Source organism: Anolis sagrei, chromosome 11, assembly GCF_037176765.1.
Source record: "Anolis sagrei isolate rAnoSag1 chromosome 11, rAnoSag1.mat, whole genome shotgun sequence".
Classification (NCBI taxonomy): Eukaryota; Metazoa; Chordata; class Lepidosauria; order Squamata; family Dactyloidae; genus Anolis; species Anolis sagrei.
The window spans coordinates 24,800,554-24,822,699 of NC_090031.1; the positions used below are offsets into that span (position 1 = coordinate 24,800,554).

General features: G+C 45.4%; 1 protein-coding gene across 10 annotated transcripts in view; it reads right to left on the minus strand.

Annotated features, from left to right (window-relative positions):
• The window catches only part of CUX1 (cut like homeobox 1), a 307,807-nt gene that overhangs the window by 212,747 nt on the left and 72,914 nt on the right, over window positions 1–22,146 (minus strand). For all 10 annotated transcript variants that reach the window (XM_060756991.2, XM_060756990.2, XM_067472043.1 and 7 more), the window contains exon 2: window positions 20,799–20,909. In XM_060756991.2, coding sequence (XP_060612974.2) covers window positions 20,799–20,909 — 111 coding nt within the window. The remainder of the gene's footprint in view (window positions 1–20,798; window positions 20,910–22,146) is intronic.

Here is a 22,146-nt window from a genome sequence, read left to right on the forward strand (position 1 = left end):
GAAGATTGGGTACGGTTGTTTTTTGTAATAATTGTGCATTGTAATTGCTTATTGGTAATTTATGGATAATGTGTTAAGTCAATTGTTATATGTTGTATGGAACCACTGCTGTTTCTACTGTTTTTACTGTTTGTGAACCGCTGTGAGTTGCCTTCGGGCTTGAGATACAGCGGTATATAAGCAAAGTAAATAAATAAAATAAATAAATAAATATATCCAGTTATGAATTAGCAACGAAAATAATTTTATGGTTGGGGGTCACCACAATATGAGGGACTGTATTAAGGGGTCGTGGCATTGAGAAGGTTGAGAACCACTGATTTAAGCTTTATTTACAAACACGAGGAGATGTAACACAATGGTGCCCCACTCTTCTGCCTTTTCCTTTTCAAAGCTCACCAAGTCCTTTTCAAAGCTCACCAAGGTGACCACTTACAATACCTCTGGCATATGGCTTAAGGAGTATGGGAGAAGGCAAATTCCGATCCTGGATCATTTGTTTTGCTTCTCCTCCCCTTTCTTTAACATTTCCACCCAGCTTCTTGGGGTCGGAACCCGTTTTTCACTGACATTACTTTGCGAAATGTCACGAGCGGCGATGGTCCTACATGAATATCACAACTGCATTGACCTACATCGAAATACCCTCACAGCACTTCGAATATCATAAGCAATAAGGAGAAGGAGGGGAAAGATGAAGGGTGGTGAGGGAGGGTCTGTGTGTCAATCTCAAAATTAGACATTGGAAACACACAGCAGAACCTCGGGGTCTCCGACACATCCCTCGGAATCATGACAATTACCAGCCATTTGCAGAAAATCCTCATCAACCAATTTCGCGCAGCCAAAATAATAGGAGCACATATCACCAATAGAAAGGGGCACAAATGGTAATTTTACTTATGGGATGTTGGGACTTGCCATTTCAAATTAGCAAGGGCTGTGAAGTGGGCATTACTGACAATGCGGATACAGTAATTGGGGTTGATTTCGTGGCGCCCGGCCAAACGCGGCTGATGAACGCCTTGGCGAGTTAATTATAGCTCTTCGCAACCGAGCGGGACACTTTGCGGCAAAGCGGAGGCATCGCGGAGCGGCCAGGGCCTCTCACAAAGCCACTGCGGCTGTGTCAAGCTTGGCGAGGAGGGGGAGGAAGAGCGGGATGAAGAGGTGCATGTGTCATAGCCACCCGTTTCGCTCCAAAGTCGGAAAAAGGGAAGAGCTACCTGCCAGGTTCGGTGTGGATCGCCAAGGGACAATAATCTATATATATAAAAATGCTCTGTGCGTAATGAGTACCTTAAAAACAAAAGAACCAATGAACGAAATTACACCAAATTTGGCAGCAAAATGTCTCACAACACAAGGAGTGACCATCACTCAAAAATTAATGATTTTGTCATTTGGGAGTTGTAGTTGCTGGGATTTATAGTTCACCTACAATCAAAGAGCATTCTGAACTCCACCAATGATTGAATTGGGACAAACTTCCCACACAGAACTCCCATGCGGATTTGCTTTTTTGTGGGTTTTTAAAAAAGTAATAAAGTAACAAAACTGGGGGGGGGGGGAACAAATACAACTCTTCTTGGCCACCAAAAGAAAGACTTGGATTTCTTAAGGACTCTGCTCTTCTTCTTCCTCATTCTTACTTCCTCGTCCCTTGGGCGATGAGCGTGGAAGACCAGGCTTCAGCCCAGCCTAGCAGTGGCATCAACGGTGCCCAAGGGGTCTCTGAGGAAGGAGTGGGGAGCAGCGGCCCAGCCTGGCAATGGCGTCAACAGTGCCAAAGGGGCCTCCAAGGAAGAGGAAGAGGATCAAGGGGAGCCTTGACGTGGCCCTCTCTGATGAAGGAGTGGGGAGCAGCGGCCCAGCCTGGCAATGGCGTCAACAGTGCCAAAGGGGCCTCCAAGGAAGAGGAAGAGGATCAAGGGGAGCCTTGACGTGGCCCTCTCTGATGAAGGAGTGGGGAGCAGCGGAGGCAGTGAGGAGGCCGAAGAGGGCCGCAATGAGGCCCAGCCCGGAGAGAAGCCCTAGGGGGTCTCAACCTGGGGGTCAGGACCCCTGAGGGGGCCGCGAAGGGGTGTCAGAGGGGTCATCAAAGACCATCAGAAAACACAGTATTTTCTGTTGGTCATGGGGGTTCCGTGTGGGAAGTTTGGCCCAATTCTATCATTGGTGGGGTTCAGAACGCTCCTTGATTGTAGGTGAACTATAAATCCCAGTATCTACAACTCCCAAATGTCAAAGCTATTTTCCCCAAACCCCATCAGTGTTCACATTTGGGCATTTTGAGTATTTGTGCCAAGTTTGGTCCAGATCCATCATTGTTTGAGTCCACAGTGATCTCTGGATGTAGGCGAACTACAACTCCCAAACTCAAGGTCAATGCCCACCAAACCCTTCCAGTATTTTCTGTTGATCATGGGAGTTCTCTGTACCAACTTTGGTTCAATTCCATTGTTGGTGGGGTTCAGAATGCTCTTTGTTTGCAGGTTAACTGTAAATCCCAGCACCTACAACTCCCAAATGACAAAATCAATCCCCCCGCCAACCCCACCAGTATTCAAATTTGGGCATACCGGGTATTTGTGCCAAATTTGCTCCAGTGAATGAAAATACATCCTACAGATCATTATTTACATGGCGATTCATAATGTTAGGGTTATGGTTGGGGGTCACCACAACATGAGGAACTGTATTAAGGGGTCGCGGCATTAGGAAGATTGAGAACCACTGCCCTAGGGTAAGGCCCAGTGCCTGGCTCCCCCTTCCCATCCTCCTTCTCTTCATTGTCCCTACTTCACAGAATTTCACTTATCGCGGGTGGTCCTGGAACGTAACACCCGTGATAAGTGAGGGAACACTGTACCGGCTTACAAAAATATGGAGCAGAACTCGGAATACGTCCACAGCACTTGCCTGGCTCTCCGTAAGACACAAAGTGAGCAGAAAATAATATAAACGCACGCTGAGCCATCTTTCTCCATTTCCAAGTTTGCCTTTCAAGTTATGGGATTTGTCACTTCAAATGCAAGGCGTGCGTGCAGTGGGCCGGCTCTTTACGCTTCCTGTGTCCAAAAATGTAAAGTGAAAGAATGAACTGAATGAAGGAACAGGATATTTCAAAAGTCTGCGTTTGTTGACTGGTTACGATAATGCAATTCCCAGTGGTATCGTTTCCTAACGAGTCAATACATCTCGGCTTTGAAGTCTTCTGGCTCGTAATGCATTACGTTGTTAAACTCTGATCCCTGGCATGAAATTAAAAAGACCAGGTTCTAGAATATCAAAGACAGACACATTATGGCACATAAATACCTCCGTCGGAACAATGGGCGAATTAAGCAAAATCTACCCCGAAGATTGGATTATGTGAATAATAATTGGATGATTTGCATCCTCGGCAAGCTCAGGAGAGAGGATTCTGTTGATGAACATAGTCCAAGCGCAAGTGCTTTGACGTTCTGTCCCTGCAAGAAGGGGCGCACAGCACATCCACAACTATTTCATGCTCCTGCTGCAACCAAAGATTGGGCCGGGAAGATGGCAAAACAAATCAGAAAGACATGGGTGATAGGAAGTCAGCAAGAGTATGAAAAGGCCATGTGTTCTGCGCACTTCACAACACACAGGGAAGAGCAAAAGGAAGAGCAAGACAAGGCCAATGTCCTCTGTGTGCTGAGCATGTTTTGCAGTGTCCAGGCTCAGGAGAAAGGCCAGTAAAAAGGCATCTGTGCTCTGGAATGGTATGGGTCCTGCATCAGGAGAAAGGCCAGAGGGAAAGACACCTATGCTCTGGAACCCTATGTGTCCTACATGAATAGAAAGGCCAGAAGGAAAGGCCCTGCGCTCTGAAAACCTATGAGTTTTTGTATCAGAAGAAAGGCCAGGAGGAAAGACGCCTACGCTCTGGAACCCTATGTGTCCTATGTGAGTAAAAAGGCCAGAAGGAAAGGTCCTGCATTCTGGAACCCTATGGGTCCTACACGAGGAGAAAGGCCAGAAGGAAAGGCTCTGTGCTCTGGAACCCTATGGGTCCTGCATCAGGAGAAAGGCCGGAAGGAAAGGCACTGTGCTCTGGAACCCTATGAGTATTGCATCAGGAGTAAGGCCAGTAGGAAAGATGATTGCGCTCTGGAACCCTATGGGTCCTGCATCAGGAGAAAGACCAGAAGGAAATGCCCTGCGCTCTGGAACCCTATGTGTCCTGCATCATAAGAAAGGGCAGAAGGAAAGGCCGTGTGTTCTGGAACCCTATGAGTACTGCAACAGGAGAAAGGCCAATGGGAAAGATGCCTGCGCTCTGGAATTCTATGTGTCCTGCATCAGGAGAAAGGCCAGTAGGAAAGATGCCTGCGCTTTGGAACCCTGTGAGTCCCTGCAGCAGGAGAAAGGCAGGATAAAAATGAATTCCACTGTAAAAAAAAAAACTTCATTCCTAACATTCCTGCTTTAAGGAGCTCTCCCTTGCATCACTAGATACCATGGGGCACATCATCAGAAAGGCCTACAGAGCCTCAAGAACAGCTCCATCCCACAGGATCAAGAGGGTCCCCAAAACGTTTAATGGAACTGGGAAATCCACCAAGAACGAAAGATTCCATTGACAACCTCAAGGCCCAATCCTATTAGTTGATCTTTTCCTTCACGCACCATAGGCATTTGACAAGCTTGGCCTTCTGCGGGCCTTACCTCCTGTATTGACAAATATCTGGGCACAGAAATCACCCCTTGGCTCCCTGACTTGGGAGCAGGTTCCTCGCGAGGCACGTGTCCTCCGTGCATTTGTTTGCCGCACCACCGTGTTCTTTCTTTTAATAGCTCTGATACATCCAGGGTGCTCCGGGCACCTCTCTCTTTCTCTCTCTCCTGTTTACAATGGGGTGGGAAGCTTTAGATGTTTATTGCACTCCGAAAAGGATTCGCTGGAGGGCTGCAGTGTACCAACGTGTGCTTTGCACCGTCAAATAGGTCAGGCCTCCACATACCTCACCCAGCTACTCATTCATCCCAATGTCAGAGGCCCTGCTGAGAGTAACCCAGTCAGGAGGAAGGGTGGGCTTAGCTGTGGCCCGGTGTCCAAGGTCATCTCACATGAAGCCTGCCTCAGAACAGATCAAGGCAAGCGTGTTGGGATCCTAACTAGTCATCCTCAAGTTACAAACGACTCCAAGTTCAGAATGGGACTAACAGGAAATTAGATAATTTGAAATTAGAGACTTTGGACGCCAAGCAATGGCTTCAAACTACAGGAAAGGAGATTCCATCTGAACATTAGGAAGAACTTCCTAACTGTAAGAGTTGTTCAGCAGTGGAACTCTCTGACCTGGAGTATGGTGGAGGCTTTGAAACAGAGGCTGGATGACCATCTGTTGGGGGTGCTTTGAACGTGATTGTCCTGCTTCTTGGCAGAATGGGGTTGGACTAGATGGCCCACCAAGTCTCTTCCAACTCTAGGATTCTATGATTCCTCTCGGAAGGAAGGGAAATCCACTCCTGAAAGAGTTATTAATGGGAGGGAAAGGGGTCTCCAATGAAGCTTTTCCACCAATTCTTATTTCCACAACAAGCCAAATTTCTCAAAACCCCATTCTCACAGAGACAGAAAGTGAGGAGAAACCGTCTGAACAGGAGCACAGACAGCAAAGGAATGGTGGAAGCACAAAGTTGTGGCAGGGAAGCATAAAGCGAAGAGGTAGGCGCATCCTTTTCTTCTTCTTCCTCTTCTCATATCAGCCTCTTTCCCTTCCTCCCTTGCTCTCTTTCTCTCCCTCTCTCTCTATTCATGAAGCCAAACAGACCAGGAATAAAAAACACACAAAATCAACTAACAGAGGAACACAGACACCAAAGGAATGGTGGAAGCACCAACTTTTGGCAAGGAAGCACAAAGCGAAGAGGTAGACGCATCCTTTTCTTCTTCCTCCTATTCTCATTCCAGCCTCTTTCCCTTCCTCCCTTGCTCTCTTTCTCTCCCTCTCTCTCTATCCATGAAGCCAAACAGACCAGGAATAAAAAAACCACAAAATCAACTAACAGACAGGAGCACAGACAGCAAAGGAATGGCGAAAGCACCAAGTTGTTGCAAGGAAGGACAAAGCAAGAGGTAAACGCATCCTTTTCTTCTTCCTGTTCTCATTCCAGCCTCTGTCCCTCCCTCCCTCCCTTGTTCTCTTTCTCTCCCCCCCCCCCCCCCCCATTCATGAAGCCAAACAGACAAGGAATAAAAACACACACAAAATCAACTAACCCAAAGTTCCTCAAAGCGGATAAGAGCAAAGCGGACAGACAGCAATCTCCCAAAGCGGACAAGAGCACGAGGCCCAGAGGCTTCTCCCCAGAAACTTTAAAGCCTTGGACTCTCGCACTGGAGCTTGCTCTTAACTCAAAATGCCACTTGAGCGACAACTCTTAACTCAAAATGCTCTTAAGTTGGGATGCTCTTAAGTTGAGGGTCCACAGTGTGTGTGTGTATGTGTTTGTCTCGAGTTACACTTACACAACGTCCCTCTTCCAACTTATATACAAATTCAACTGAAAAACAAACCTACAGAACCTCTCTTGTTCGAATGTAACTTGAGATGGCCCGTACTTTGCAAACGTGACCAGGCTCAAAGCTCGTACTTTGCAAACACAACCAGGCTCAAACCTCCCTTACTCTCTTTTTCTCCATCTCTCTCTATTCATGAAGCCAAACAGACCAGGAATAAAAACACACACAAAATCACCTAAATCAAAGTTCCTCAAAGCGGACAAGAGCTAAGCGGACAGACAGCAATCTTCCAAAGCGGACAAGAGCACAAGGCCCAGAGACTGCTCCCTTGAAACTCTAAAGCCTTGGACTCTCGCACTGGAGCTCCCTCTGGAATTCGCTCTTAACTCAAAATGCCACTTGAGTGGCAACTCTTAACTCAAAATGCTCTTAAGTTGGGATGCTCTTAAGTTGAGGGTCCACAGTGTGTGTGTGTGTCGAGTTACACTTACACAACATCCCTGTTCTGATTTACATACAAATTCAACTGAAAAACAAACCTACTGAACCTCTTGTTCGTATGTAACTTGGGATGGCCCGTACTTTGCAAACATGACCAGGCTCAAAGCTCCTGGGAGCGAACCATTTCAACGCACATTCACGGGAAGCAGGCCACATCCTTCCACTCAGCGGAGTCAGGTTTGTCTATTTTAGGCAAGCTAAATGTGTGTTTACAAGAGGAAGCGCAGCCAGTCTTCCTTTAATTGGTCTCAAAAAATCAACTAAATAAAGCCTGACGCCTTTTCCCATAACGGCCTGATTACTCTCTCCGCAGGAAGACCGAGTGTGCCGACTGTATGGGGAGGGAGGGAGACTCTGTGCCACGCAAAAGAGCCATGCTTTTGCACCACCAAATGAAATTTCCTTTTCCACGCAGTTAGGATGGGAGCCTTGGAAGAACTCCCAAGAAGCACCTGAAAGCATCCCACGGAAAAGCATGGGTTGAGGGACGCCACAATGCAGACTGTCCATCAACGAATAGGCAGAGTTGGAGCCTAATTGAAAGCTGCTGTCCGCCTGCTTTCTCCCTTCTCCAGCTCTGAAAAGGCCTCCCTCACAATGTCACCGGGGCAGGCTCTCTTTGTGACTCCTTTCCTAATACATCTTCTCCCTCTCTTTTTCGTTTCTTTGCTTGCTCTTCCTTTCTCTCGCCTCTTCTGGGAACACGATGGGAACACAGTAACAGCCTGGAATTATGCATCACTCTCGGTCATGCGCCACACACATACAGTAGAGTCTCGCTTATCCAACCTTTGCTTATCCGACACTCTTATGCAACACCCCCTTTTGGATAAGAAGCATTCCCCCTTCAATTAAAGTAGCGCTCCCCAAAACTCCCTCCATTCCCAATACAATCGCGTCTCACTTATCCGACCTTCGCTTATCCGACATTCCGTCTTATCTGACGCTCTTATCCGACACCCCCCTTTTCCTTTATCATTTCCCCTTCAATTAAAGGAGCGCCCTCCAACTCTCTCCCCACTCCCAATACAATAGTCTCGCTTATCCGACATTCCATCTTATCCGACATTCCATCTTATCCAACACTCTTACCCAACACTCCCTTTTCCTCCACCATTCCCCTTCAATTAAAAGAGCGCTCCCCAACTCTCTCTTTCCAATACAATAGTCTTGCTTTTCCAATCTTCACTTATCCGACATTCTATCTTATCTGACGCTCTAATCAGACACCCCCTTTTTTTCAGCATTTCCCCTTCAATTCCTGATGTATTCCCTGATGTGATGAGGTCCGCAGACAGTATCCCTTGTTCTAGGATTCTGTATACTGAGGTGCTAATCGAAGTAACTGGAAAAGAAGATTCTGGCAAGAGGAGGAACCTCCAGCTGATTGATCAATTCATCGATCGATTGAGCAACCACGTGATTCATACCCCACCTTTCCTGCCCAAGACTCCAGACAGTAGGACTGGAGTTCTGGCTCCCCATCTTGTTCTCTGTGCAAGCTATCTGTCAATAACAGCTCAGCACTTGCTCTGATTGTGCAAAATGATTTACGGCGCATTGAAACGGCTCCCAACAAAGAGCAGCAAATGCGCTCCAGGCCATGAATAGAAAATTCAGATGCGCCATTCGGATGTATTTATTTTCCTCAATGAGGCAACCGCTCTCTTTGAGAAGCTGGCGGCACAAATCATCTGCATGTTTTGGGAGCAGAATCCAGATGTTCGTGGCCAACGACGCCTGCCACGTCCATGCTCCGCTGCCACAGAAAAGGGCTCTTGCTTCAAGACAAGAGAGTCGGCATTCTTCGGAAATTTCTTTACATGGACCCAGTGCAGAAGAAAACAAACCAACCCAGTCGTTTTTGCAACAAGCAGGAAAATGCCTCTGATTTTTTTTTCTACTGCTCGATTTGGGCCAAGAACAAAAGCACAGTATTTCTAAAAAGCCCTCCGAGTCCCTGGAATGAGGCCTGCCAATGAAAACACCAAACTACGAACTTCGCAATGGCCGGAGAGAGCATAAATTACGGAGCCAGACGTTTTAAAAGGGAAACGCAATTGATTTATTGTCACGCTGGAGACACGGCAGGGTAGCAGCCGAATTTCATTTTTCCATATATTCATCAACACTGAAAGTGTGCTAATTCCAAAAGAATCCCTGCTCTCCATTTCTCTCCTTTTGACGTGCTCCCTTCGCCACTAAGCTTTTTCCTTTGTAGCTACAGTAGAGTCTCGCTTATCCGACCTTCGCTCATCCAACGTTCTGTATTATCTAACGCAGTCTGCTTCCCGCCCGGATCCACAGCTGTTTCAATACATTGCAATGTTTTAGTGCTCAATTCGTAAATACAGTAATTACTACGTAATGTTGCCATGTATTGAACTATTTTTTATGTCGATTTGTCCTAAAACATCGACATAAAAAATAAAAGAAATATTTTATTTATTTATTTTAAACATTTATGTTCCATCCTTCTCACCCCAGAGCACAGTATACATACAGCAAACATTCAATGCCAGGACAATAATTCATATATGAATCAGAATATTGCTTGCGTTCAATAGGTTTTTCCTTAATCCCTCTTTATTATTCAACATTTTCGCTTATCTAACGTTCTGCTGCAGTATGCAAGAAATCAGTGAGTGTGTGTGTGTCAGCTGCAAAAGAAGATGCATGAAGCTGATTGGTCGAGTGATGGCTGAGCCTGGAACTTTTGGATACTGTTGTATTTTTGTTCAGGCTTGAGCTGTGCAGAGACACACACAGAGAGAGAGACTGATGTCCTCCTCACCTAAAGGGCCTGGTCTAGGGGATGCTAGGAGCTGTAGTCTAGATAGAGAGTGTGGATATGCTATTGTGTGTTTTGTTTGCCAGGGGGAGTTGTTTTGCACATATACTGTAGTGTCTTCTTGTGGATTTTTTTTTAAGTCCCTTCCGCTGTGTTTTTTAGTGTTTTTATGCATGATGGTCACTCATTGGCCTGATAGGTGTGTTGTGTCCAAATTTCATGTCAATTCGACCAGTGGTTTTTGAGTTATATTAATCCCACAAACTAACATTACATTTTTGTTTATATAGAGGAAGATTACACCACATGTTCTGCTGGCTGATTTATGTTGGACTAGCCGTCCCCTGCCACACGTTGCTGTACTCCAATCCACGTATATGTGTTTTGTGTGTGTATATATTTATGTATATGTGTATATATGTGGTTTTGCTCATGTGCTGTAATGTATTTTTTATTTTTTGGCTTTTTAAGTCCCTTCCTCTGTGTTTTTCTGTGTTTTTATGAGTGATGGTCACTCTTTGGCTTGATAGGTGTATCGTGTCCAAATTTGACGGCAATTCATCCAGTGGTTTTTGAGTTATGTTAATCCCACAAACAAACATTACATTTTTATTTATACAGGTAAGCAAGACTCTACTGTATATCACAGGCTTCTGGGGCTTAGAGATCCCAGAGAAAGCAGAACATGACAGGGATACTCCTGTGGACCAACCTGCTTCTGCCAATGAGGATGGCACAATCCAAACCCTCCTGGCAGATGGCCATCCAGCCTCTACCTGCTATAAATGATTCCAGCAGGCCATCTTGCACTAGAAAGCACTGTTTGAGTGCTCTAAAGTACCATACAACAGCCCTGACAGCCAGGTATCTGTAGCATTTCTCCATCCTGAAGGTATCACTGATTTCCCTTCCCATTCTCTAGTCAGGCATGGGCAAACTTGGGCCCATGCCTGCTCTAGTAGCGCAAAGGAGAGTGCAATCAATTTCCACACATTAACTGCACAATTAACTATTTTTCAGTCTTAAATTCCGAATCTCGGCAACACCATTTTCAAACCATACAGGTGATTGCATCCCCACAGGAAAAAAACAAAAACCCAAACACAGACCTCATCCAAAATACACCTTTTAGTATTATTTTTTCAAAGGTTGCAGGGCAGGGGGAAAAAGTCTGGGGGTGGACGGGTGGGGGTTTTAATTAAATAAATGCAGTCATTGAAATAAAAGCATTGCCATGGCACAGAAACATATTTTAGGGAGGGAGGGAACTCAACTGCAAAAAAAAAAAGAAAAAAGGTATTTTCAAAAATCCTGTAAATTAACCAGATGCCTCTGAGGTAGTTCCGAGCCCAAGTGGGTGACATCATGCACTTTCCGGGGGAAAAAACGTCCCTGCGGTTCAACATTTCCATTTACTTTGGAGAGAGAGAGAGAGAGAGAGAGAGAGCCTGGGGTTCGGCGGGGGGCCATTGCCATTTTGTGAGTGTGAAGGGGCTCTGCGTGAAAGCTCATTTATTCCCCTCCCATTGGCCTGAGAGGATCTTCCTTTCTCCCCACAGTTTCTGCTCCAAAGACACCTATGGCCTGCTGCATGCTTTGGGATTCTGCCTGGAGAAGGCCACCAGGAGTAAGGAGACCGAGGCCAGTAGTAAGGAGACCGAGGCCAGCAGTAAGGAGACTGAAGCCAGCAGTAAGGTCACCGAGACCAGAAGTAAAGAGACCGAGGCCAGCAGTAAGGAGACCGAGGCCAGCAGTAAGGAGACCGAGGCCAGCAGTAAGGAGACCGAGGCCAGCAGTAAGGTGACCGAGACCAGCATAAGGAGACCGAGGCCAGCAGTAAAGAGACCGAAGCCAGCAGTAAGGAGACCGAGGCCAGCAGTAAGGAGACCGAGGCCAGCAGTAAGGAAACCAAGGCCAGCAGTAAGGAGACCGAGGCCAGCAGTAAGGAGACCGAGACCAGCAGTAAGGAGACCGAGGCCAGCAGTAAAGAGACCGAGGCCAGCAGTAAGGAGACCGAGGCCAGCAGTAAAGAGACCGAAGCCAGCAGTAAGGAGACCGAGGCCAGCAGTAAGGAGACCGAGGCCAGCAGTAAGGAAACCGAGGCCAGCAGTAAGGAGACCGAGGCCAGCAGTAAGGTGACCGAGACCAGCAGTAAGGAGACCGAGGCCAGCAGTAAAGAGACCGAGGCCAGCAGTAAGGAGACCGAGGCCAGCAGTAAGGAGACCGAGGCCAGCAGTAAGGAGACCGAGGCCAGCAGTAAGGAGACCGAGGCCAGCAGTAAGGAGACCGAGGCCAGCAGTAAGGAAACCGAGGCCAGCAGTAAGGAGACCGAGGCCAGCAGTAAGGTGACCGAGACCAGCAGTAAGGAGACCGAGGCCAGCAGTAAAGAGACCGAGGCCAGCAGTAAGGAGACCGAGGCCAGCAGTAAGGAGACCGAGGCCAGCAGTAAGGTGACCGAGGCCAGCAGTAAGGTGACTGAGGCCAGCAGTAAGGAGACCGAGGCCAGCAGTAAGGTGACCGAGGCCAGCAGTAAGGAGACCGAGGCCAGCAGTAAGGAGACCGAGGCCAGCAGTAAAGAGACCGAGACCAGCAGTAAGGTGACCGAGACCAGCAGTAAGGTGACCGAGGCCAGCAGTAAGGTGACCGAGGCCAGCAGTAAGGTGACTGAGGCCAGCAGTAAGGTGACTGAGACCATCAGTAAAGTGACCAGGGTTGGATGGCCATCTGTTAGGGGAGTTTTGAATGGGATTTTCCTATTCATGGCAGAAGGGGGTTGGATGATGGGCCACCAGGTCTTTTCCAACTCTAGGATTCTAGTATTCTATACCAATAGCAGATGCAACTTGTCTTTGGAGGGGGGATCGGCCTCCTGCTGTAAGCTCTGTTCCAGCCAAAATAGCCACATCTGAAGATCCCTGGCCTAAGAAAACTATATAAATCCATGTGGCTTCCAAGGCACACACACAGAGAGAGTTGAACAAATGCCTCCAGAGAGCTGCCACTCCCACTGAGGTGCAGGCCTACTCTTTCCCCAGAGGAATGTCTTTGGGAACCCATGGGATCTTTTAATTTCCGGCGCAATTCTCAGGAGTCGGTCTGAGTCCGTTTCAAAGGAAAGGAAAGCTGCAGCCCCTGAAACACTCACAAACAGCTCACGCGATGACAAAGGTACGACAGGCAGTGTTTGAGATCTAGCAAACCCAAGAGATGCGTCCAGATCATAGAATCCTAGAGTTGGAAGAGACCTGGTGGGCCATCCAATCCAACCCCATTGTGCCAAGGAGCAGGAAAATGGCGTTCAAAGCACCTCCAACAGATGGCCACCCAGCCTTTGTTTAAAATCCTCCAAATAAATAAAGGAGATTCCACCACATTTCGGAGCAAAGAGTTCCACTGCTGAACAGTTCTCACAGTCAGAAAGTTCTTCCTAATGTTCAGATGGAACATTCCTGTAGTTCATTGCTTCATTGCATCCTAGTCTCTAGGGCAGCTTGCTCCCTCCTCCCTTTGACTTCTCCTCACATATTTTTACATGGCCCTCATCATGTCTCTGCTCACTGCTTTCCAACTGTGCTTCCTTTTAGCCACCTGTATGTCCATGGCTCCATTTCTTTACAGCCCTGATCAACTATGCAGTCTCCAGGGCAGCAGAAAACAAGCCTGCTCCCTCCTCCCTAGGACTTCCTCTTGCATACTTATACATGGCTATCATGCCTCCTCTCAGTCTTCTCTTCTGCAGGCTAAACATGCCCAGCTCTTTAAGTTGCTCCTCATAGGGCTTGTTCAAGAAGAATGGAATTCTCAAGTGTGCCATAAGTGTACCTCCATAGAAGAAGCCTCCACCACACTCCAGGGCAGAGAGTTCCAGTGCTGAACAGCTCTCACAGTCAGGAAGTTCTTCCTAGTGTTCAGGTGGACTCTCCTTTCCTGGAGTTTGAAGCTATTGCTCCATTGCGTCCTAGTCTCCAGGGCAGCAGAAAGGAAGCTCTCTATGACTTCCTCTCACCTCTTGATCCACGGCCCTCATCATGTCTTCCCTCAGCCTTCTCTTCTGCAGGCTAAACATGCCCAGCTCTCGAAGCCGCTCCTCATAGGGCTTGTTCTCCAGACCCTTAATAATTTTAGTTGCCCTCCTCTGGACACATTCTAGCTTAGACTCAACCTCTCCCTTCAGTTGTGGTGCCCAGAATGGGAAACAGTGTGATTCCAGGGAAAGTGGTCTAACCAAGGCAGAACAGAGCATGGGGAGCATGACTTCCCTGGATCTAGACCAGGGGTCTTCAAACTTTTTAAACAAATGGCCAGGTCAAAGTCTTGCAAACTGTTGGAGGGCTGGATTATAATGTGAAAAAAAACCATGAATAAATTCTATTCACACTGCACACATCTTATTTGTACTGCAAAAAACACTTAAAAACAATACAGTAATTAAAATGATGAACCATCTTAACAAATATAAACTTATTAGTATTTCAATGGGAAGTGTGGGCCTGCTTTTGGCTGATGGGATAAGATTGTTGTTGTTGCTGTGTGTTTTCAAGTAGTTTCAGACTTAGGTTGACCCTGAGCGAGGGCTGAGTAAATGATCTTAGAGGGCCATATTCAGCCCCCGGGCCGTAATTTGAGGACCTCTGATCTAGACACTAGGCCCGTATTGATGTAGGCCAAAATCCAGTAGGCCTGTTCAATGCATGGTTCTAAATCAGGGATCCTCAAACTAAGGCCCGTGGGCCAGATATGGCCCTTTAAGGTCATTCAACCGGCCCTCGCTCAGGGTGTACCTAAGTTTGAAAGCACACAACAACAATCCCATCTCATCAGCCCATACGTTCCATTGAAATACTAATAAGTTTATATTTGTTAAAATTGTTCTTCATTTTAATGATTGTATTGTTTTAAAGTGTTTTTTGCACAACAAATAAGATATGTCCAGAGCGCATAGTAATTTGTCCTTTTTTTCCAAATTATAATCTGGCCCTCCAACAGTTTGAGGGACTGCGACCTGGCCCTCTGCTTAAAAAGTTTGAAGACCCCTGTTCTAAATGGTTCTAAAGTATTTACAAAACTAAAGTTCTGGTGGTGAAAATTTCAGAACTCTAACAAAACTCTCAAAATTTCATTATAAATGGTAGTTCCTAATTAGTTCTGTCATAAAAATCGCCAATAATGAAATAATAATTAAATTTTGAAAGTTTTCTTAGAGTTCTGAAATTTTCACCACCAGAACTTTAGTTTTGTAACTACTTTAGAACCATTTAGTTTTGTAAGTACTTTAGAACAAAGCGGTGTGCAGTTATTGAGAAAGCCTCCATAGAAGGAGCCTCCATCACACTGCTGGCATATCTCTCGGGGGCGGATTTGAGTTCCGACGAGGGGTGGCAGAGATGGGGGATCGTCAAGATCAAAATAAGGGGTGCTGAGAGCCGGTCGATGGGACCCCGAAGAAGGTGTGCAGCTGGCAAAGCAAAATGGCTGTTTCCTATCCACACCCTCCCCACTCCCAAAGATATTGAGCACAGTCTCCATTTTAGGCAGGCTTCCTCCTGAAATGGCCAGAACACCCTGTAATTAAGCCTGATAGGCAAGTGACGAACTTGCAGAGAAATCCAAGCGCATGATGTCACCCTTATGTAACAGAACCTAATGTACAGACGGAGAGAAGGCCTCCTCCTCCAGAAAGATCGGAAGCCTCACGTGTGCCGTGACCCCGAGGGTTTCCTCCGCTCGCGTTCCCATTCACCCCTCTCAAGCACAAGGAACCCAAGACCCCCAGGATGCTTCTTTTGTCATGTTCTCTCCTTCGATCTCGTCATTTCGTTGTACTGCTTACAATGGCAATCACGTTACTCTGTTCTATTCTCAGGGCGTGCCAAAGAGCAGAAATCGGATTTGTTTCCCTTCTGTTTTCAGGAAGATTCTGGGAGATTGGGAAGGGGGGCGTTTGGATTCAGAATTCGGGATCCCGAGTTCTGTTTTCCCAAAAAACAGAAGGGGACGGACAGCCCTGAATTTCCAAATGAAAACAGAATGGATTTCTGCCGTTTTGCACACCTCTATCTTCTATCCCAAGCGTGGGCAAACTTTCTAACTTGGGAGCCGCATGCTAGCACTCCCTGCTAAGAGGACCGGCTTCCCAGTGATGGAAGGAAGGAAGGAAGGAGAAAGAGAGAGGGAAGGAGGGAGGAAAGAAGGAAGAAAGAAAAGACAAAAGGAAAGGAATGAAGGATGAAAGGGTGGAAGGGTGGAAGGGAAGGGTGGAAGGAAGGGAAGGAGGAAGGAAAGAGAGAAGGAAGGAAGGAAGGAAGGAAGGGAAGGATAAAGAGAAAGGGAAGGAGGAAGGAAAGAGGGAAGAAAGGAAAGACAAAAGGGAAGGAATGAAGGATGAAAGGGTGGAAGGGAAGGAGGATGGAAGGAGAGAAGGAAGGATGGGTGGATGGGTGGGAGGAAGGGAAGAGTGGAAGGAGAAAGAGAGTTAGAAGGAGGGAGGAAAGAGGGAAAGAAAGAAAGCCAAAAGGGAAAGAATGATGAAAGGGTAGAAGGGAAGGAGGAAGGAAAGAGAGAAGGAAGGAAGGAAGGAAGGAAGGAGAAAGAGAGATAGAAGAAGGGAAGAAAGTGGGAAAGAAAGAAAGCCAAAAGGGAAACAATGGTGAAAAGGTGGAAGAGAAGGAGGAAGGAAAGAGAGAAGGAAGGAAGGAAGGAACGAAGGGAAGAATGGAAGAAGAAGAGAGAGGGAAGGAGGAAGGAAAGAGGGAAGAAAGAAAAGACAAAAGGGAAGGAATGAAGGATGAAAGGGTGGAGGGGAAGGAGGATGGAAAGAGAGAAGGAAGGATGGGTGGATGGATGGAAGGGAAGAGTGGAAGGAGAAAGAGAGATAGAAGGAGGGAAGAAAGAAAGAAAGAAAGCAAAAAGGGAAAGAATGAAGGATGAAAAGGTGGAAGAAAGGGAAGAAGGAAGGAAAGAGAGTAGGAAGGAATGGAGAGGGTGAGGGAGGAAGATAAGGATGGAAAGAAGGGAAGAAGGAAGGAAAGAGAGTAGGAAGGACAAAAGGGAGGAAGGAAAGGATGGAAGGAGAAAGGGAGGTAAGGAAGGGAAGGAGCGAAATAAAGAGGGAAAGCCAAAAAGGAAGGAAGGAAGGACGAAGAGGGAGAGAGGGAAAGAGAGAGGGAAGAGGGAAGGAAGGAAGGATGAAAGAGTGAAAGGGAAGGGAGTGGAGAGGGAGGGAGGGAGGGAGGGAGGGAGGGAGGGAGGGAGGGAGGGAAGGAAGGAAGGAAGGAAGGAAGGAAGGAAGGAAGGAAGGAAGGAGAGGAAGGAAGGACAAAGAGGGAGAGAGGGAAGGAGAGAGGAAAGAGGGAAGGAAGGAAAGGTGAAAGGGTGAAAGGGAAGGAAGGAGAGAGGGAGGTATGGAAGGGAAGGAAGGAAGGAAAGAGAGGAAGGAAGGAAGGAAGGAAGGAAGGAAGGAAGGAAGGAAGGAAGGAAGGAGAGGAAGGAAGGACAAAGAGGGAGAGAGGGAAGGAGAGAGGAAAGAGGGAAGGAAGAAAAGGTGAAAGGGTGAAAGGGAAGGAAGGAGAGAGGGAGGTATGGAAGGGAAGGAAGGAAGGAAAGAGAGGAAGGAAGGAAGGAAGGAAGGAAGGAAGGAAGGAAGGAAGGAAGGGCAAAAGGGTGGAAGGGAAGGAGAAAGAGGGAGGGAAGGAGGAAGGAAAGAGAGAAGGAAGGATAAGGTGGTGAGAGAGGGGAGGTCCTGAGAAAAGAGCCTGGGTTTGCCCATACCTGTTCTATTCTCTATCTATCTATCTATCTATCTATCTATCTATCTATCTATCTATCTATCATCTATCTATCAGACTAGGTATTACATAAAGAAGTTTGGGGGAACATTGCACAGGGCTGCCAGAAATCCAATCTGTCACCCTACAAAAGGGGAAATGAAATGCATTTCCCATCATCTGCGGCAGGAGACATTTCACAACGGTCTGAATGAACTCTCCCAAGTGCAGAGTGAAGCAACGGACGGGGCCGGGCTCACTTGCCAAAACGGCTTGCAAAAATGAGGAGGCCACTTGGCAGGAAGCACCTCTGAATAAGTCGTCAGTTCAGCCAAGACAGGGTTTTGGTAGCAATCATACTCAAGCTTCTCCTCCGAGTTGTTGAGTGACGAGTCCCTTGGCATAAGCTACCAAGACAATGAAACATTACCCCTGGAAGAGATAGATCTCTGGCATCAGATAAGGCAACCAGCCCTCCAGGGGAAGGAGGCTCGGCTGATGAAATCTCCCAATTTGCCGGCTTCCAGGCCAACAACGTGTGCTGACTATACACTGGATGTGTCTGCCTTCAGAAGAGCCCAAACAAGGCCAAAGCACAGGCATCTATGGCCGATCCAGCCGGCGGGTTGGCTTTCTCCGGCTAATGCATCCTCTCAACAGTTGGTCCCAGTTGCATCAAAATGATGCTGGCATAAAATGTGGTGGAATCAAAGGATTTATCCATATGTGGCGGGATTGCGAAAAATTACAAAAATTGCATTCAAAACAATAGAGTTGAATAAAAAAACAATTACTGCATATACTCGAGTATAAGCCAAGGGTGGGAAATGCAGCAGGTAAATTTCAAAATAGAAATAGATACCAATAATATTACACTAATGGAGGCATCAGCAGGTTGAATGATTTTGTATGTTTACGTAAAACTGTAATTTAAGATAAGTCTGCCTAACTCTGCTTGAACCATTATTCTAACCTTCTTCAATGTAAATGTGCTTATGTATCCTTCCAATAATAATAACGAGAGGAAAATAATAAATGTCATAATAATAGTAACATTAAATAGAGTAAAATAATAAATGTAATAATAACAATACTGAAGAGGGGAAAATAATAAACATAATATTAATAATAAAGTAATATAATAAATGTAATAAAATAATAATAAATAATGTAAATGTAATAATAATAATAGAGTAAAATAATATATATTATAATTATATATTTTACATTACATGTAATATGACTAATAATATTACAATATAATGGTATAGTACAATATAGTAATATATAATACTGATATTGTACTATGCTAATAATATAATATATTGTATGTATATATATATATGTAACGGCGCTCCATGCAGTCATGCCGGCCACATGACCTTGGAGGTGTCTACGGACAACGCTGGCTCTTCGGCTTAGAAATGGAGATGAGCACCACACCCCAGAGTCAGACATGACTGGACTTAATGTCAGGGAACTACCTTTACCTTATGTATATATATCTTGTAAGCCGAAGTTCCCTTCGGTGTGAGAAAGGTGGCAGATAAATGTTGTAAATAAATAAATAAACAAATAAATAATGTAATAATAACAATGAATAGTGAAAATAATAAATGTAATAATAATAATAATAATGTAAAATAATAAATGTAATAAAAATAATAATAGAGTAAAATAATTGAAATGTAATAATAATACTATTAAATAAAGTAAAATAATAAATGTAATAATAACAATAATGAATAGGGGAAAATAATAATTTTAATAATAATAATAATAATAAAGTAAAACAATAAATGTAATAAAAATAATATTAGAGGAAAATAATGTAAATGTAATACTAACAATAATGAATAGGGAAAAATAATAAATGTGATAATAATAATATTAAGGTAAAATAATAAATGTAATAAAAATAATAATAGAGTAAAATAATGTAAATGTAATAATAATAATAATAAAAATAGAGTACAATAATAAATGTAATAATAATAATGCCAATGTCCTGGCAAGAGATTTTGAGAAGGCTCTTTGGGCATCAGCACTGAGAAATCATAGTCGGAAGAGACCTCATGGGCCATCCACTCCAACCCCATTCTGCCAAGAAGCAGGAAAATCGCATTCAAAGCACCCCCGACAGATGGCCAGGATGCCAAGAGAAACCAAGCAACCAACCTGGACAAATACATGAAAGGGAAATGCTCTCAAGGGGCTCACGCAGATACCAGCTGCCCATTGGGCCCACAATGCCTCCCAGTGCCAGCACCAGGGCAAACTGGGATGGCTAAGTTCAGTGAGGAGGCGCAAGGGTAGCTCTGCACATTCTGTGGAATGGCTCTGAGGCAAAAACTGCAGTGAAGGCTGTGACATTTTTGTCACACCGTTCAAGACGAGAACGTTTAATGACTTGTACCCGGAAGCTGAGATGGCTTCAGAACATCCTACAGCTAAACCGCTGAAGCGCATGTTGACAATCTTGAGAGCAACGAGGAGAGGCAGGCAAGAAATACATTAATAATAATAATAATAATAATAATAATAATAATAGGATTTAAAGATGGAACTGCAAAGACTCTGGCACAAGCCAGTCAAGGGGGTCCCAGTGAAGATCGGCACACTGGCTTCAACACCTCAAGCAACAACCGGGCTGTGTGGAAAAGCCAATCACCTGTAGCCTCCAGCCATGGAGACCGTAATCCGACCTCATGCAATCTAGATAAAGCAGGGAGATAACGCAATGAGGTAACTGCACCATGCTGTCAATCTCACATTTCCAACGGGTCACAGGAGCTTAGCATAACGCACTGCAGGAGGAGCAATGTTGCAAAAGGGCTCATGATTCATATGGCCAACTGTTCCGCATATCCTTCAAGCAAAACATCAAGCATGCAGGACTCGTTTCCACAGTAGCCAATGTGAAATACGTATATACGAGGGTTGAATGAAACTAATGCCTCCACCTTCCTAACTCCTCAACAGATGGCAGTACTGGTATGCGGCAGGTACTGGCTTGTTCAGTAGACTCTCCTCTACAGTTCCATTTTGGCAGGAAGCCTTAGCATTAAAAGGTTGGAAAGTGTGACGTATGGAACCCTGCGCAGACTGTCAGTCAATGCGACTTAAGCAATGTGCAGTCATTGAATTATTGATATCATATTATTATTAGTATTATATTGTATTAAATTATTATATTATCAATTATAATATTATATTATATCGTACAATTAGCATCCCTGCTGCTCACCTCTGGAGTGTTCTTCTTGAACTCGCGGCTTTGTTCAATAAGTTTCTTTCTCGATTGTTCACTTTCATCTTGTCGGTTGGCCAAGACGGTCGCTGTGGCGTCAAGCTCCCTCTGTCAACACAAAAGAGGGACAACTGGGTTAACTATCCCTTCAAGCAGTCAGGTCCCATGGACCTGTTATCAATGTCATTTCCTAATTGGTTCTATCACAAAAACATGGAAAAGGCTTATGAAACTGCAAAAAACTTTGTTTCTGTGGGAGAGACATCCTGCTATAGTACATCTTGCTCTAGTTTTTCAATGGATATCTCCTAGAGTAGCGGTTCTCAACCTGTGGGTCGCGGCCACTTTGGAGGTCAAATGATCCTTTCACAGGGGTCGCCTAAAACCACCAGAAAACCCATATTTCCAATGGTCTAAGAAACCAAGTCACCACTAACTTTTTCCAATCCCCTTCGCTTCCTGAAGGGAGGTGTTGATGCTACTCAGCCCCACCCCTTCTGTCCCCTCTGTCATTTTAGGAGGAAGAGATAGGAGCAATGGAGGTGAGGTTTGCTTTGGAGCCAAAAAGGAAGAGGAAGGAGGAGGAAGAGGAGGTGGAGGTGATAAGGAAGAAGGTGAAGGGGCCTGGGGGAGTGCAGGACTTAAGACAGGGGTCCTAAAACTACGGCCCGAGGGCCGGATACAGCCCTCCAAGGTCATTTACCCGGCCCTCGCTCAGGATCAACTTAAGTCTGAAATGACTTGAAAGCACACATAACAACACCAACAACAACAACAACAACAACAACAAACCTATCTCAGCCAAAAGCAGGCCCACACTTCTCACTGAAATACTAATAAGTTCATATTTGTTAAAATTGTTCTTCATTTTAATTATTGTATTGTTTCAAAGTGTTTTTGCACTACAGATAAGTTATGTGCAGTATGAATAGGAATTCATTCATTTTTTTTCACATTATAATCCAGCCCTCCAACGGTTTGAGGGACTGTGACCTGGCCCTCTGTTTACAAAGTTTGAGGACCCCTGACTTAAGAGATGGGTGGAGTGGCCCTCCATAGCTGAATCCCAAGGAGAAAGAGAAGTAACAATGAAAATACATCCTGCATATCAGGTATTTACATTAAGATTCATAACAGCATCAAAATTATAGTTATGAAGTAGCAACAAAAATAATTTTATGGTTGGTGGTCAGCACAACATGGGGAACTGTATTAAAGGGACGCGGCATTAGGAAGGTTGAGAATCACTGTCCTAGAGTCTCGACCAATTTGACATTGTTTGTGACACCCACAAAAACAATTTTTCTGGAGTATTACAACTACTTGCAAAGTAAGAACTACAGAA